We start from the raw sequence: 18054 nt of genomic DNA on the forward strand, positions 1-18054 counted from the left end.
TGTGAAAAAGTTCTGAATAGACGTTTTTCAAAAGTAGACATATGAATAGCAAACAGGTATATAAAAAGGTGCTCAACATCATGGATCATCAGAGAAATGCAAATCAAAACTACACTGAGATACCATCTCTCCCCAGTTAACATGGCTTTTATCCAAAAGACAGGCAATAACAAATGTTAGAGAGGATGTGGAGAAAAGGGAACACTTGTACACTGTTAGTGAGAATGTAAATTTAGTACAGCCACTCTGGAGAGAACAGTATGGAGCTTCCCCAAAAAACTGAAACTAGAACTCAATATGATCCAACAATCCCACTGCTACAGATATACCCAAAAGAAAGGAAATTAGTACATCAAAGAGATATCTGCACTCTCATGTTTATTGCAGCACTATTCACAATAGCCAAGATTTGGAAGCAACCTAAGTGTCCATCAACAGATGAGTGGATAAAGAAAATGTGGTATATAAAAACAGGGTAGTACTATTTAACCATAAAAAACACTGAGATCCTATCATTTGCAACAACAAGGATGTAACTGGAGGATATTATGTTAAGTGAAAGAAGCCAGGCACCGAAAGACCAACTTCACATGTTGTCACTCATTTGTGGGAGCTAAAAATTAAAACAATTGAACTCATGAAGATAGAGAGTACAATGCTGGTTACTAGAGACTGGGAAGGGTAGTCAGGGAGAGTGGGTGGGAAATGGGATGGTTAGTTGGCACAAAAATATAATTAGATACAAGAGATCTACTATTTGATAGCACAACAGGGTGGCTACAGTTGGCGATAATTTTTTGTATACTTTAACAACTGAGGGAGTATAACTGGAGTGCTCATAACACAAAGAAAGGATACATGCTTGAGATGATGGAGACCCCATTTACCCTGTGATTATTATTACACATTGTATGCCTGTATCAAAACAACTCATGTACCCCATACATATACCTACTATCTACCCATAAAATTTTTAAAAAAAATTTAAATAGGAACAAAAAGAAAAAGAAGAGCCACTCATTTTGAAAAGAACAAGACTTTTCACTATGTTGTTCTGAAAAACTAATGAAAAGACAACACAAATTTTAATATCTAAGAATTAAAGACCTACCTTTCCCACCTTGGTTCATGGCACCGGTATCTCGTCCACACTGTCCTTTATTATTTACACCAAATGTCCACACCTCTCCATTCTTCATTAAAACACAAGTGTGAGCTTTGCCCATAGCTACCTGAGTTACAAAATGGCCCTTCAAATCAGTTACCAAACCTATAGGAAAGAAACAAATTTAGTAACAACAACAAAAAGGCCCTTCTGAGCCTAGTAAAAGAACTACCTCAATGCAGAACCGTTTATTTCTGGGGCAAAATAACTCAACAAAATGAGAAATAAGTAGCCAAAAGACTGGCAGAGTATCACTGAATTAACTTTGTAACTTTGTAACGTAGCTTCAGTGAATCCTAAAACATTATCATCCAGACTTGGGACATATCTTTACTGTAGCTTTCTCTCAAGCTTACTTCTCCTGAATGCTTCCTCCAAATGGTAACACCTCTCCACAGTACTCTCAAACTTTTCTGGTCTAAGCACAAAGGAGTCCATAAATAATTCATTTTACCTGCTTTGACCTGCCTCAGCAAAACAAAGTAAAATACTTGCCATAGTATATTGACATGAAATTGTTTATGTAGAAACCAGTGAGACTTTTCAAAACAGTATTTTTTAAATCCTTTTCAACCTACAATGCTTTCTTCCACAATCCAATACACAGTTATTTTCTAAACTTCACTTATTCATGTATTACTTTCATTAAACTTGTCATATCCAAGTGCCACTCATATGATCTATTTAATATGTTTTGTATCAACTCTAAATTGATTGAAGCATCTTTAACCTTATCAAGTAGTAATAACATTAACAATCAAAGATTATTATTTTTCCAATATACATTAAAATAAAAACATGTTATCAAGTATTTGTTTTATTTAAATTACAGATAGTATCAATCTCATATTATGCTTTGGGAAAACTGTTCTACATTATTAGCTCAGATATCACTACCTTAAGGTGGCCTTCACTTTCACCTTTCACTAGTTTAGGTCTTTTTGTTAATTATACCTCAAAAATTTCCACTTTTAATATTTAGCACATTTGAAAAAGGTAAGTGTGTGTGTATATATATAAAACAGTAGTTATTTATTATTATTATTAACAGTACTAGCTGACATGTTTTGAGACCTTACATGATGTGCTAAGCATTTCTTAAGTTCTACCTCCTATAATCTTCATAACAACTATATGAAGCAGGTGCTATCATTATCTATTTTTTGCAGGTAGAAAAAAACAAAAAGAAAACTCTTAAACGTTTAGTAAACTGTTACCCAGTTAAAGATTAAGTAAACTGTTACCCAATTAAAAGCGTTGGTGCCAAGGGCCATGCGCGGTGGCTCACGCCTGTATTCCCAGCACTTTAGGAGGCTGAGGCGAGTGTATCACTTGAGGTCAGGAGTTCGAGACCAGCCTGGCCAACACAGTGAAACCTCGTCTCTACTAAAAATACAAAAAATACAAAAAATTAGCTGGGTGTTGTGGCACGTGCCTATAATCTCAGCTACTTGGGAGGCTTAGGTGGGACAATCGCTGGCACCTAGGAGGCAGAGGTTGCAGTAAGCTGAGATTGTGCCACTGCACTCCAGCCTGGGAGACAGAGTGAGACTCCCTCTAAAAAAAAAAAGTGTTGGTGCTAGGATCTCAGTCTATGTCCATAACCATTCAATACCACTTCCCCAATATTTAAGTTCTGTAATACCCAACTGTCTCTCGGATCCTCAAAAAGGCAGTATCCAGGTCTGTCAGGTCCATCAATCACTAATGTATCACCCATGCTCAATAAATATATGTTGAAGAAATATACAAGTTTCCATCAGCTCTACGCAGTGGATGTTAGCAAGCAACAATTATATTGAATATTATTTTTAAACTGTACAAGAACCCACTCCCAAATTTTGATTTACTCTGATAGCCGCAGCCAATTGAGAATCTAAATATTACAACATTAAGCCAGTTCACTTATCATCTGGGTACACCTCCACTTAATAATTAATTGCTATAAATGTTCTACAGGTGTAATTTCCCCAGCATGGGACAATCACATAAATTTCTAATCATAAACTTCATTAATTCTAGTTTCCTTTTTTACAAAGAAACTCAAAGGCTTTACATATTTATCGCACATAAAATCCTTCCAAGTGGGATGCTTCACTCATTATATTCATTTCTAGCTGCTAGAAAGAAAATCTAGTAACCAAATATGACAAGTTTTTGAGATTAGCACTTATAAATATAAAATGATTTAGCTAGTTCTACCCCTCATATCCACTTCTCAAACTTTTGGTTTATCAGTCACCCAGGCACTAGAAAATAATTCTTGAGACCCTACAATGTGCCAGACACTGTGCTGGGCACTGGGGATAGAATAGTAAATAAGACAGATCATCCCAGCCAAACACCCTAATGGGGGAGATAAAATACTTCAACAATTATAAACTAGCTATGTCATGAAAATCACTTCTTCAGGATACTACCACTGTCCCAGGGACATGTCCCATAAGCACCTGAGTCTAGGGAAAACATCCACAGAAATCACAGCTACAGCGAAGCTTCCCTTGCCAAGCTCTATGATTAGCTCTGCATGAAACTAGGGACAGTGCTCCTAGTGACAAGATATGACAGAAAATTTCTCTTTTGAAATATTTCACATTTGGAAGGAAATGTAAAAAATGTAGAGAAAGCATGCCACCAACATAAATTTTCTAGATATGTCTTTGTCACACATAACTAGTATTGAAATTTCTTTGCATAAAAGTAAAACCTTTTATTAACTTACTTGAACTATCAGAGTAAATGGCATCTTTTCCAAACATGTAGAGTTCTCCATCTTTAGAAATAACAGAACTACTTCCATTATTGCAGGCTGTATATACCACAATCTTTCCTTCCATCTTAATTATCTTTTTAGGTTTATAAGGTTTGGATTGCCGTCTGCTCTTAGCTTTAAAAAAGAAATTAGATTAAATCAAGACCTCTATGTAAAAATAATAATAATAATGGTTTGTATATAAAGCTAAAAAAACACATATTATTTGCATTTATGACACTATTTGTTTATTTTCACAAAGGCCTGGGCTTCCCAACATGTCATTTAAAATTAGTGAACCTGCTAGCCTCAACTGGTCAATTAATATTTATGCTATCATTGCTAGATCCTCATTCCCTGGAGTACATTCAAATTCTCAGTGAGTAATATTAGTTTGCTACCAAACTCCTGGAGGGCCCAATCTCTAAATTAGCTATTGCATTATTAATACCATTCTACTAACACATATCTAAAGTCTCCTTTTTTTCCCAAGTTGTAATTCACATGTATTCTTGTTAGATCCTGGAAAGTAAAATAAGTTCCTCATTCATTCGACATATATTTATTAAGCAGTTACATCAAGTCAATGATATATATATAAACTTGGTGTGGTGTTATTGAAATTTATAAACTTTATCTTAATAAAGTTTTATTTTTACTAAAATAAAGCATTTATTTTTATTAAATGCATAGTTGATCACTCAACTTACTTGATTCTCCATCTTCTCCTTTACTAGCAGATCCTGTAAAGAATATGCTCCCATCTTCTGCAACTAAAAGGGCGTGAGAGCCATCGTGTCCAACTGAGAAGTGTACTATCTTTGGAGATTTTGTAATTGGTAGCTCAACCCATTTTCCTGCTGAAGGACCACCTTGTTTGATTCCAAGACTCTGGTATTTGCCAGTGTAATATATCTTACGTATTAAAAAAAAAAAGGAATTATGGTACTTTTTGGAATAGTGCATCAGGTTTCACATGAGGAAAAAAAAGGACATCAACATTTTATTGAAAAATAAAATTCACATAAAAACAAACTCTTTTTTACACTATTCAGCTTCTGGGAGTTGAGCAAGAAATACACACATTTTGCCAAGAAGACACAGTTCATAATAGCTTTTTCATATCTTTTATCCATTAAGTTTCCTGTCTTCTATAGGCACAATTCACAGCACCCTAAAATAATTACAATAGTAACATCAAAGATAACAGATCACCATAACAGATATAATAATAATAAAGAAGTCTGAAATATTTCGAGAATTACCAAAATGTGACACAGAGACACAAAGTGAGCACATGCTGTTAGAAAAATGATGCCAACAGACTTGCTCAACTCAGGGTTGTCACAAACCTTCAATTTGTAAAAAGAGCAATTATTTGTGAAGTGTAACAAAACTAAGCACAATAAAATGAGGCATGCCTGTACTGTTTCCTACATGAATAAAATTTTATCTTATAAAAAATAATTTTAAATCAAAATTTAAAAGATGATTCTTCTTAAACATGCAAACTATATAAACTAATCAACAGATTGTACTTTAATCTCCTAAATCAGAGAATGCTCATTTTTAATCCAAAGAGAATAATTTACCTTTCCATTTGCTGTTTTCATTAGCGCAAACTCTCGTCCTGCACCAAGAATTGCTGACTCCTCATCAAATCCTGTACCTGAAATACGAGACTAATAAATACTATTGCATTTCTAATATGAAGAATTCTAAATACAACATGCATTATTTTAAGTGATTGCAATGTCAATTCAAAATCACTAAGAAACAAGGATGACAAAATGTCATGTGCTCAAATTTTTAAAAATATTAACCATAGGTATAGTACTCCAAGGAAAGATAAAGTTATCATAATCTGTTTCTCTTGTTCCAAACCAATACCAAATTAATTTTTTAAATATACAACAAAAACATTTAAAAATTCAATGTCAGCAATATTCCTTGAATTAATGTATAAATGCTCAAAGTTTTATTGAGCGTTTATTAGGTACCAGGCATTATACAATTCACAAAATTTATCTCATTTGATTCTCACAACTATACCACTTGGTTTACAAATAAGCATATATAAAGGTTGGAGAGGTTAGTCCAGACACAGAGTCATTCAAGCTTGGAACAATGCCGTGCAGATATTTGAATTAAAGTATTTCAGATTCTCTGCCTATGTCTTTTTCTACAGAAAAACATCTTATATAGCTACTCCATCAATTCAAATATATATATATGTAAATATGCATATACACACACAGATCCTTATGCATATTTTCAAATTGTAAAACTATGAGTAATTGTAGCTTTACATATGGTACATTTTATGACTTTGTCCAGCTATACAAACTACTAATTAGTTTATGGGCTTTAAAAATTTTAAATCTGTAATTTCAATTCAAGATTTTTCTAGGGAAGAATTATAAAAATACTACATAATTAGAATATAGAAAGTAAAGCACTAATGCCAAGTTTATGAAATGTAATGAGATAACAGTCAAAAAAGATGGATCTTGCAAAGAACCCTACAAGTTACGGAAGGTCACTATTAAACCTGGAGTGGCATGGCAAGCCAAAACTAAAACTCTCAGGAGAACTCATGATCCTAATTACTTTTACAACATTACAAAAGTAAATAATCAAAGCCCAAGAAATACTCTGTGGTTATCTGTATTTCTCTATCCAAGTGAAAGATTACTGATCCGTGTGTAAGGCCAATTACCATTTTGACAATCTATGAGATCATTCTATAGTTACCTTGAAAATCTATTCAAGTAAAAACTTTAAAAATTTCAACGAGAGAACTATGTATATTGTTGTAATAACATTTACAACATAAGTTTTCAAATTTTTAAATAGTTGAAAAATGATGCAGCATATAAACTAATGACATTCACCAATATCTATCCATAATTCTCATTAAATTTTATTTTCTTTTGCTCTATTCAAAGCGAAAATGAGAAATTATCAGTCAATTCCTTAGAATGGTCTTCAAATATCATACTTTGTTTAAAGACTGTGTTTCCTAGTTATTTATTCATATTAATTCAAAATTATCCTTTATATTAATAGTAACAGACACAAAATAGCTGCTACAACATAAGCTGAACTGGTGAAAACACAATGTTCATTTTTAAGAGTATGAAAAATTGAAAATTAAAATACAGGGAAAACACTTAATTTGCTATCTTACTTATAATATGCAAGTCCTTTTCCAGATCGAATAGTGAGATACCACAGGCATGTAAGCATTTTCTAGCCAGTTTAAGTTGCAATTCTTGCTGTAGAACAGGTTCAGTGCTTGTGGCAAATATTCTGACAACAAAGCCATCCTAAGAAAAATAAAACATCCACAGCATTACATTACATAAAGAGGTCGTTCAAGGCTCTACAGTCTATCTAATAAAAGCTAAATAATTTAAGGAAAAGGAATTCCATTTACATTAGCTACTTAAGATTCAGGATACTTACATCTCTTGAAGCAGCTATCTGATTAATATATTCTCCATCAGTGAATAAAATATTTTGACCTTCAGTGTGGCAATCTGTGCAAAAGGAAGAAAAAGTATTTATATTACAATACAAGCAAACACCTTGCAAAATGAATTTACTCCTCTGCTGAAGTCAAAATGAGAGTTCTCCACGCAATAAGGATAAACTCAAAAGGAGACTGTGCTTTTTAATAAAGAATTATAAATTAGCAGAGACTAATTCAACTAATCATACTTATTACATTTTTGCTTATATTTATAAATCTTCCATAACCAAGGACCTGAGATCCCACCTAATTTCAAAATGAATTAGTATTAGATATAGTCTGATAGTAAACATGCACCACGATGAACAAACTATAATGTTGGTTACAATCATTTCAATACAATCACATGCAATGGAGGCAACACTCTACTCTCAGACATACATCACAGTCATTAGTGTCACAGAAAAATACAGACCTAAAGCTTCTGTATTTGACATCTATTGTGTCCAACTACAGATATCCCTTGCTTTGTAAAATGGATATTCAAAAGCAGTTGTACATTTCCCACTTAGAAATTCAATGTTTATTCACAGCATTTTTAGCATTTAGTGTGCTCTAAACTTTTTAAATGTTTGTCCAACACAGAGCAGACAAATATATGCTTATGCTTTTATTTTTATCTCAAAGCAGTCATGTGTCTTGGCTAGAATACCATATTTCATCAATACTGCATGTATCTCCATAGAATAGTACACCATATACTTTGATCAAAATAATGCACAAGCTCAATTGTAACAAGGGATACCAGTATTACAGAAGGACCACAGGAACACGTGTTAGTGATTGCTACGAAATAACACAAAACTACAAGCAAAATCAACATCAAGGATAAATTCTGTCCTTTTGGAAAAACAAATTTTCAGCAAGCAAGTTAAAAGCACACACACACACATACTTCCCAAAATAACTGCAGAAAACTAGGATGAATCTCTCCATTAATCACAATACCAAAACAAAAAATAACATTTCATTTCTAGTTGCACCTGAATCAACAAAACATAAAATTCTGATTTTGGAATGCAGTAATGGAGCCCACCCAAATAAGCTGGATTATTCTTTATCTTTGCCCAGGAGCTTCATACTAGCATACTTCCTTATCATAAATATGCAAAACACAGGCAGACCCTTACCAAATAGAGAATTCAGGGATCACAAACTGGAAATAGAAACTGGGAGACAAGGCCCACTGGTAGCCCAAGAGACTTGGTAATCAAAGAGAGGAGAAATCAAAAGAAAGAGTTCCTAGTCCACTGTACAGAACACAAAGAGGCGCAAGAAAGATGCTTCTCAAGCTCTAAGCAGTAAGATTTTAAACTAAAAAGCAAAGAAGAAAAACTCATTATAATTTCAGATAAACGCAGGGGTGAGGAGTGAAGCGGCGCAAGAAGAGTAGCAAAAAGCCTCATGAACTGAGGCAACCTGTCACCAGACATGGAGAGAAAATGACATAAAGATACAATCTGTAAGATAAGCCGAGGTTTAAAGAATAAAATGACAATTATCAGAGAAAAAAAGTATGTTTTAAGTTCATCAAAACAAGGTTGAAATACTTTTTAAATAAACTATACTGTAAGACAAGCTGGAACATGAAGCTCAAGGAATTACCTGATTTATGTCAACTTGAAACATGGTATTCATTACCATCTATAAACCTGACAATTTACTTCTGCTCCTTGATTGGAAGGCTACAGAGCAGAGCTATTCCTACCCAGGAAAAACAAAAAGTGCTATTTGATGAAAATTCAGTCCAGATCAAAGAAACGAGAAAATTACAAAAGGCTTCTTCAGGCTTGAGGGAGGAGTCTTCTGCCACGTGATTTCAAGATTTTCTCTTTATCCTTTCTTTATCCATCATGTAATATTTTAAGCTTGTATCTTCAGGAATATATCAAGCAACATCTGCCAGTTCTGAAGACAAATATGGGACTATCTTCCTGAAGTTTGGTTCATTCTTCACCACTAATACAGCACACACTTATGAAACACAGAAAGCCACGCTTGTATTGTTCAAAGTTGCATTTCACAAGTTAAACAAAGCAACGAGATTTAAACTGAATAAAGACACTAACGAGTAATTTTTTTTATCAAGGCAGAATAAATAAAACAGCTGTAGGCAAATATTTTCAAATTGTCTTATCAGTCACAGTCTCTATTAAATGTGCAGGGTTTCTCAGAAGTAAATCCTTGATATTAGTACCCATGTGTTATAGCGGACGGGATGTGTCAATTTAGAATTTTTCTTCTACGTCATTATCCTAAAATGACTGGCACAAAGACAGCACGATAGGAACGCTCATTACGGTGTAATTTATATAGCAAAACCCTGGAAGGCTTTCATTCTCAAACATTAATCAATGGAATATATTTTGTAACATTTAAGTGACATTGTAGAAGACTATTTAATGACCTAGAAATATTTTCAGAATATTAAGTGAAAGAGATAGATTAAAAAAGCAATACGTAGCATATGATCACACTTTTTTACAAGTATGGACATATACACAAAGGAAAAATACGAGAAGGATATTTACCAATATGTTCATAGTGTTTATATATGGGAAGTGGGATTATAATTATTTCAATTCATTCTTTTTTGTTCATATGATTTTTATACAACAAACATGATTACTTTCAATATATGTATAAATATGTGGGGGGAGTGTGCATGTTATTAAAAGTATTTTTTAATATTATTGTCATTATTATTATTATTATTATGACCAAAGACATGGTCCAGGACTTGTAATGAAAAAAAAAACCAAAAAACAAAAAAAACCCTGTAGACATATCTGAAAATAGATGGTTATTTTCAAAATGATTTTATTAAGTCATCCGCTTTCCAAAGCTCCTCTATTTCTGAAATGGACATGAAATGTCATATTTACTTTAACATAGTGTCATGTACACTAATATGTATCTATGTATATGTAGTAAGGTTCAAATAAATGTTTGATGAAATTATTAAGATTATATTTAAAAATAAACATGCAGCCCAGGAGCAATTATTCTTCTCAATGCACTCTTCAGAAGTAGCTCTCACTTTCAGATGGTCAAACGCTTACAAGTAATATTGCTACTATGAAATTATTGACAGACACATTAGACACTCAAGATTTTAATATAAACAGCCTCAGAAAGTACCAATATTATAAACAAATTCAAAGATCTTACAATAAAGAATATGCATTTTTCCAGCATTCATCAAAATTGGAGACCTACTGCCTGATAATTTAGCAGTGATTTAAGTGAATATATAAAAGCCTCAAAATTAAAGCAAAATAAACTGTGTCCAAAGACCTTTATCAAAGTATTATTAAGAAGCATAAGAAGCATAAATGATGAAATTAAAAAAAAAATTCCTGACCTACCCTAAACTCTCTGTCTCTGAAACCCCTTTAACATAAAATAAAATAAAATAAAATTAAATTAAATTAAATAAGGAGGAAAACCCAACTGCACTGTTGTTAAAGTAAAAATAAACAGAAGGTTCTTTATACTGAGTCACATGAGAGCCAGAGTTCTGATTTTTATTAAGAGCAACACAGTTACATCACCCCACTAATTCAGCAGTGGTGGGGTGAGGTCAGAGATTAGGCCATAGACGGCCAAGTTTGAAAACAAATATTAAAACTTGTTATATTTCTATGTCTATTCTCTTGATACGTATTAACTTCACGTAGACTATAAAATGCTTTGTATGTCAAGATTTTTAAAACCCTTTTATAAGCAAGCACTATCCCTTGCTAATCATTCTTTATGTGTCTAAATAGCTTAACATGCACATTTCTTAAAATTGCTTGTGGAGAAAAAATGACTACTTGAAACATACCTGGTAACATCACAGTACCATCTTGCTCCAGTGTTTCAGGGCTTATCCTTATGGCTGTCATGCTGTGGTTATTCACATCTCTATATAATAAATAACCCTGATAACAGCAAAAAATTTTCCTGTTAAAATATTTATTGCTAATTCAGCAGAAACAACAGCCATACAGCTCCATATTACAGGTTTTTGAGGTACAATAATACATCAATATTGATGTCTAAAAGATATTAATGATTAAAAATATAAGAACATTCCTCTCAATTAGAGGAAAAGTCATACATTATTGAAAATTGATGTAACATATTCCCAGAAACATAATTAGGTATACTAAACAGGACAGTACAGTTACAAACATTTTGTTCAAAATGACCATACCACTTGCCAAGTAAATAATATGAATGATCACTGTTACTTTAACAAATACTTTAAGAAAAATAACAAGTATTGAGTTTGCTATTTGAAAATGAATAGCATAGTGGTTTCAGAAGGTGTGGTATGCCATTGAACACACTGCTATAATAATATACTTTCCACGGCATTATTTCTTAGATAAAACACAGTAGAGTGGCAAATAAAAATTTGATGAGATATTTTAAACTAAGTTCAATTTTTAAGAGACAATTACTGAGAAACTAATTTGTTATCTAAAATTTAATTTCAGGCTGGGGGCAGTCGCTCACGCCTGTAATCCCAGCACTTTGGGAGGCTGAGGCAGGTGGATCACCTGGGATTAAGAGTTCGAGACAAGCCTGGCCGGCATGGTTAAACCCGTCTCTACTAAAAATACAAAAATAGCTGGACGTGGTGGTGGGCACCTGTAATCCCAGCTACTCGGGAGGCTGAGGCAAGAGAATCGCCTGAACCTGGGAGGCAGAGGTTGCAGTGAGCTGAGATCATGCCACTGCATTCCAGCCTCAGTGACAAGAGCAAAACTACAACTCCAAAAAAAAAAAAAAAATTTAATTTCAAATTCTCCCCAACAGGTGATACAGTAGAATTATTCTTCATGTAACGATAATAATTTCCATAGTTTTCAAAAGACTTTCAAATATCTTTTATCATTTGATCCTGACAACAAATCTCACAAGCTCAGCAAGGCAGGCATGCAGGGAAATCTTTATTCTCTATCCTTACACAAAGGAACTTGGGCTTCATTGTTCAGGTAGGTACTGTATGGAAAAAAATATTTCTAGTCCCTCTTGTCCATCCTTCATTTGCTTTTCTCCATAAGAGGAGGAGTAATGTATCCATCTGGCTGCTGACCTTGTAAAAGGCTAACACCTATCTGGCTATGTTGGTCAGGAGATAAGATCACAGCATTAAGACACAAAAGCCCAGGGCTTTTCTCTCTTGTGATTCTTTGCATATTCTTCATGCAGGTAGCTGTCTACTGAGCAGGCCAAACACTGTTTCCTAGAAAGTACTGAATCTAGACTAAAATGAAAGAGTCTGTGGTAAGAAACCCTCATTTGGCCTCAGGACATGTATACATTTCCAATTTAAATGTGCTAATGAGGCTGGGTGGGGTGGCTCAGGCCTGTAATCCCAGCACCTTGGGAAGCCCAGGCGGGTGGCTCACTTGAGGTCAGGGGTTTGAGACCAACCTGGCCAAAATGACGAAACCCTGTCTCTACTAAAAATACAAAAAAATTAGCTAGGCATGGTGGCATGGGCCTTCTCAGGAAGCTGAGGCACAAGAATCACTTGAACTCAGGAGGCAGAGGTTGCAGTGAGCCGAGACTGTGCCACTCCACTCTAACCTGGGTGACACAGCAAGATTCTGTCTCAATTAAAAAAAAAAAATGTGCTAATGATAAAGGTGGTCTTCAATTCTTATCTAGAGGCTCACTTACACAAGAACTCTAAAGAAGGTATGTTTAATCCCATATTAAAGCTAAATAACAGAGGACTCAATAAGTTAACTGAGTTGTCCAGTCATACAGCTAGTAGGAAGCAGGGCCAGAACTAAAATTGAACCTCTTATGAGTTCTGAGACAGTGTTCTTTACGCTACACTATTCAGTTGTTACGGCCATATTAGTAAAAATATATCATTTCTGTTTAAATAGAAGTGATATTATTGATTAAACAAGGACAAATCACATGTTGTAAAAGATAAGAAAATTTTGGTTTATTGTGGATAGTTTCTTACCTGAGCATACCCTAACCAAGACTTTTTTTCTTTTCTGTTTCTAATACGGGATGTAGAATTGTATATATGGCCCTGTAAAAATAACAAAAGTTAGTATATCAGTGGTTTCATAATTAATAATCAATGAAAAATAATACAAATGGGTGAATGACATTTAATGCATGTATTTCAATTATGGCTTTCAAATAAATATTATTACACTAAAATTAGATCATATTCTAGAAATGAAACTAGAAACACACAGAACACAATTCATTATGGTTATAACTCTATATAATTAAGGAACTGTAAGGAATCACATTACCCTAACTGTTCCACTGTATCCAGAGCCTATTTTATATAATCCATCCTTGCATAATAGATAAAGAAAAAATCCATCATTCTGAAGTAGACATTGGTCATCTTCATCAACAGATATTTCTTTTAACGGCCACTTGTGCATTAAAGCTGCTTTCTTAATGCCATTACTAAACCAGTCCTGAATTTGAATTTTTCCCACCAAAACTGCTTGTACACTTCTCTGTAGCGAATTTAGAATTGTTGGCACCTAATCCAAAGAGAAGAAAAATAATGAAAAAACATTTTTAAATGTTACAAACACAGAACAAAGATACTTTGGTAATATATCATCATTTGTAAGACAATAAATTGTTCAGAATGATATTTCGCATGCCAGCAAAAAGTACCAACTAAAAGTTCATCTATAAGAAGCAAATCTCAAGCAAGGTAGACTTCCTTACTCTTGGGAGTCCATGTCATTCACCAATTCTGTAAAATCTTAGCCATTATTTCAAGTACTCTATCTCCACAAATCTATTATTGCCTTGTGGAACTCAGATTGTATTACATTAGATTTTGTCATTCTCGATCCATGTTTCTTATTTTATCTTCCATATTTCTCTCCTTGTCTCTCTGTTGCATTCTAGATAATTTCTTCCTCTTTATCTTTCAGTTCACCATTTCCATCTTCAATCATATTATACAATAGTTAACCCATTTTAAGTTTCTAATTGTAATTATTTGGTTTTTCATTTCTAGGAGTTCAATTTGTTTTTTTTCCTAATGTCTGACTACTTTTTATATTCTCACTCCTTAATCATACTTTTGATTTTTTTTATTACTTTAACCATACTTTATATATTCATACACATACACATTCTATATCAAATAATTTCAATATCTAAGGACTTGGCAGGATTGATTCTACCATATTTGTTTCTGCTAATTCTCAATAATGGTGCCTTTTTCCATGTGCTTTTTTTATTAATTTGTTTCTGAGCTCAAATGCAATAAATAGTGTTTTATTTGCAGAAAGCCTTTGAAGTCAAGAGTTCAACCCTCCAGAAAGGATTTCAGTGTCTTTCAATACAGCATCTTGCAGTACTACCACGTCTACCCTGCTTTAAACTCTCTGTTAAGCTTTATGAAATGGACAAGTAGTATGCATTTGGGTGCCAAAACAATCTGAGATGTGAAGAGTTACACATACTCATATGGTTTGGTTGTATTCCCACTCAAATCTCATCTTGAATTCCCACGTGTTGTGGAAGGGACCCAGCGGGAGGTAACTGGATCATGGGGGCAAGTCTTTCCTGTGCTGTTCTCATGATAGCGAATAAGCCTCACGAGATCTGATGGTTTTATAAAGAGGAATTTCCCTGAACAAGCTCTCTTTGCCTGCTGCCATCCACGTAAGACATGACTTGCTCCTCCTTGCCTTCCACCATGATTGTGAGGTTTCTCCAGCCATGTGGAACTATAAGTCCATTAAACCTCTTTCTTTTGTAAATTGCCCAGTCTCGGGTACATCTCTATCAGCAGCGTGAAAACGGACTTAATGCACACATTCTCAGGGAAAGCTTTTCTCCCTCTACCAACAGTCAGGCCAGGAGAGTTTTGGGAAATGAAGTTGGTAGATAAAAGGCCAAATCATGAAGAGCATTGTAAGCCATGTTAAGGTAACGGGCTTTAATATGGTGTTTAGGCTAGAGTTGGGGATGTGGTGATGTGGCAGGTCTGTAGAGAACTGCAGCTATTGATTCAGAGGATCAAGTAGTTTTGTGTTGTCTAGTGATTGAGCACAAATATTGGAGACAGATAAGCCCTCGAGTCCTGTCTCTGTTATTTGCCAGCTCTCTATGCTGTGGCTACACTATTTGACAGCTCTCTATGCTATAGCTATACTAAACTTCTTTCAGCTTTCAAATATTTCACTCTTACTCTCACCTCCATGCCTTAGCATGTGGATACCTAGAACATTCTCTCTCTACACCACCAACACCAAAAATTTCTCCTGGTTGATTTCAACTCATTAGTTTAGATCTCACCTCATATCCTCTGGGAGGCTTTCCATGAACGTAGTTCTTATACTCCTGCTATCAGCTCTAATGGCATTCCTAAGTCTCTATATAAAAGCAAATCATATCAAAATTCATAAGCTCATATGTTGGTGGTCACTATCCTATTAAAATCTGGTATATGGTATCTGAATGTTTGTGTTACTTTATTACAATTTTTAAAATATTTGCATATTTTAAACTTATATTTAAATTAAACATTTGCCAAACCCTGAAAGCATGTCTACAGAACACAGCTTGAAAACCACTGTATTAGAGCAACTTCAAAATAATTAAGGACCATAAAAAGGGACAAAAGGATTCCAAGCAAGGCAGAAAGGAAGAAAAGAGCAGAAATCTAGAGTAAGGGAATGGGTCTTGTTTGACCAGGAGATTTCAAGATCACTGAATATCAAGACAGAAAATGACCAATATACTCCTTTTGCTATCTTTGGTCTGCTAATAACAGGATTGAGGCATCCCTTCCACCTGCTCTAGGGTTGCCCAAGGGGCCAGAGAAGAGTAGACAGTCAGGTCTTAAAATCATAACTTCTTTCTCAATTTCCAGAGCCTTCCCAAATAATTAAGTCAAGTTTGGCTATAAGGATTATTTTTCCCACCACTAAAATGGTGACGAGCTTGTTTGTTCCACAACTGAACATTAAAAGCCTAAAATGTTTTATACACAGCTGAAGTAACTCAGAAACGAATCAATTCATAAAAAAATCATAATCAACCAATCAAAAATATATCAGATTGATACCATATCTTTTTCTTTCAATAGAGAAAAGATATTTAAAACCATGAATGAATTCCATACTAAAAAACTCAGGGAAAGATGGGAAGAAGGGAGAACACAGAGAGCAAGACAACAGCAAGGAAAGAGAAGGTTATGGTGTTAAGGCAAAGACCAGCTTAAAGATTTAAGAGGTCTGGCCAAAATTCATTTTATTATATTTAAAGCTTCAGAGTTAAACATACATATCACTTAATTGAAATACTGTAGATTATTTATGTATCAATCTTGGACAGATCAAGCTACTGTAATGAGTGAGAAAAAGCAGAATTCCTATTGACAGAAATTGAGATGAAACTGTAACTTGTCATCTTATAAACTTCTAAGCAGATATAAATATGAAATACCTGAATAGTTTGGCAAGCATGGCTTCCATTGTTGGTGAGGATAGCAGAGATGGCCTGAAGTGTCCTTCCTGTTTCTCCCCAAGAAGCCACCAGACTAAAGAGGCAAGCACAGGAAAGTGCTGTTAAGGACTGTCCTGTGCTGTCATTCATCCCAGTACTTCGAACGGTGATTTCCAAAAGAAGCTGGAAGAGAGACTCTGTGGATAAAATAGAATTCAATTATATTCATCCAACATACGGAACATTATATGCGTATATTTATTTATTTTTATTTTGTCTCATTATAAACGAAATTTAAGGAATCTAGAACAATTACTTTGCTTTAGTTTCTTTCTAGTTACTCTCTTCCCCAAAAGTTAAAATATTTATGTAACAAGGGTCTTAAAGAACATTCAGTTCAACTTCTTATTTTTCTTAGTAAAAAAAGAAAATCTAAGGTCTTTTAAAACAAGCTTGCCTAGAGGCATTCACATATTCAAGAAACTCATCCTATCAAGTAATAGACTACTTGTCATACTTATTTTACCTTTTAGATTAGGAGGCTTCTTAAAATGTTAAGTGTCCAGGAAATTATGTATATATTTTCAAAGTAATAGAAACATAAAACATATGCAATAATGTGCTTTAATATAAAATTGGCTATATCATTAACATAATAGCAATTCACACTTAGGATGTAATTCATTTATACCCTAGAAAAACCTCCAAGTCAATAGGACAGATATTCTCCTCCTTTAATAATGAAATTGAGATATGGGGTATCAAAAGATTTTTCCTAAATCATAAAGTCATTTAGTGGTGAAGATGAAACACACACACACACAAATGTTTTACAACCAGCAGAGGTCTCCGCACAAAATTCCCTGAACACCTCCATCTAAGATTCAATCAACAGACATCTGGGTATTTCTTCCATAGAAGGGAGACTTGAAAGTCTTTATAGAGTGAATAATCAGATGGAGAGGGAAAAAGAGAGTTAGAAAAAGAAAAACTGAGAAACATGAAGAGAGGGAAAGGGAAGGGAGAGAAGGAGGAGAACAAGAGAAAGAGGAGTAATGTACTGCAATTCTCTAAAAACTAAAATGCCACCTGTGGGTTATCTGGTAACTCACAGAAACCCAGGCAGCCCCTACCAATCCCTCATCT

General features: G+C 34.1%; 1 protein-coding gene across 20 annotated transcripts in view; it reads right to left on the minus strand.

The window, feature by feature from the left end:
• The window catches only part of MYCBP2 (MYC binding protein 2), a 283201-nt gene that overhangs the window by 212365 nt on the left and 52782 nt on the right, over positions 1-18054 (minus strand). For all 20 annotated transcript variants that reach the window (XM_055360105.2, XM_055360102.2, XM_055360098.2 and 17 more), the window contains exons 5-14: positions 16909-17105; positions 13734-13976; positions 13430-13501; positions 11282-11378; positions 7386-7459; positions 7108-7246; positions 5510-5586; positions 4628-4832; positions 3888-4052; positions 1112-1270 (exon numbers count right to left, since the gene is read on the minus strand). In XM_055360105.2, coding sequence (XP_055216080.2) covers positions 1112-1270; positions 3888-4052; positions 4628-4832; positions 5510-5586; positions 7108-7246; positions 7386-7459; positions 11282-11378; positions 13430-13501; positions 13734-13976; positions 16909-17105 — 1428 coding nt within the window. The remainder of the gene's footprint in view (positions 1-1111; positions 1271-3887; positions 4053-4627; positions 4833-5509; positions 5587-7107; positions 7247-7385; positions 7460-11281; positions 11379-13429; positions 13502-13733; positions 13977-16908; positions 17106-18054) is intronic.

Source organism: Gorilla gorilla, chromosome 14, assembly GCF_029281585.2.
Source record: "Gorilla gorilla gorilla isolate KB3781 chromosome 14, NHGRI_mGorGor1-v2.1_pri, whole genome shotgun sequence".
Taxonomy (NCBI): domain Eukaryota; kingdom Metazoa; phylum Chordata; class Mammalia; order Primates; family Hominidae; genus Gorilla; species Gorilla gorilla.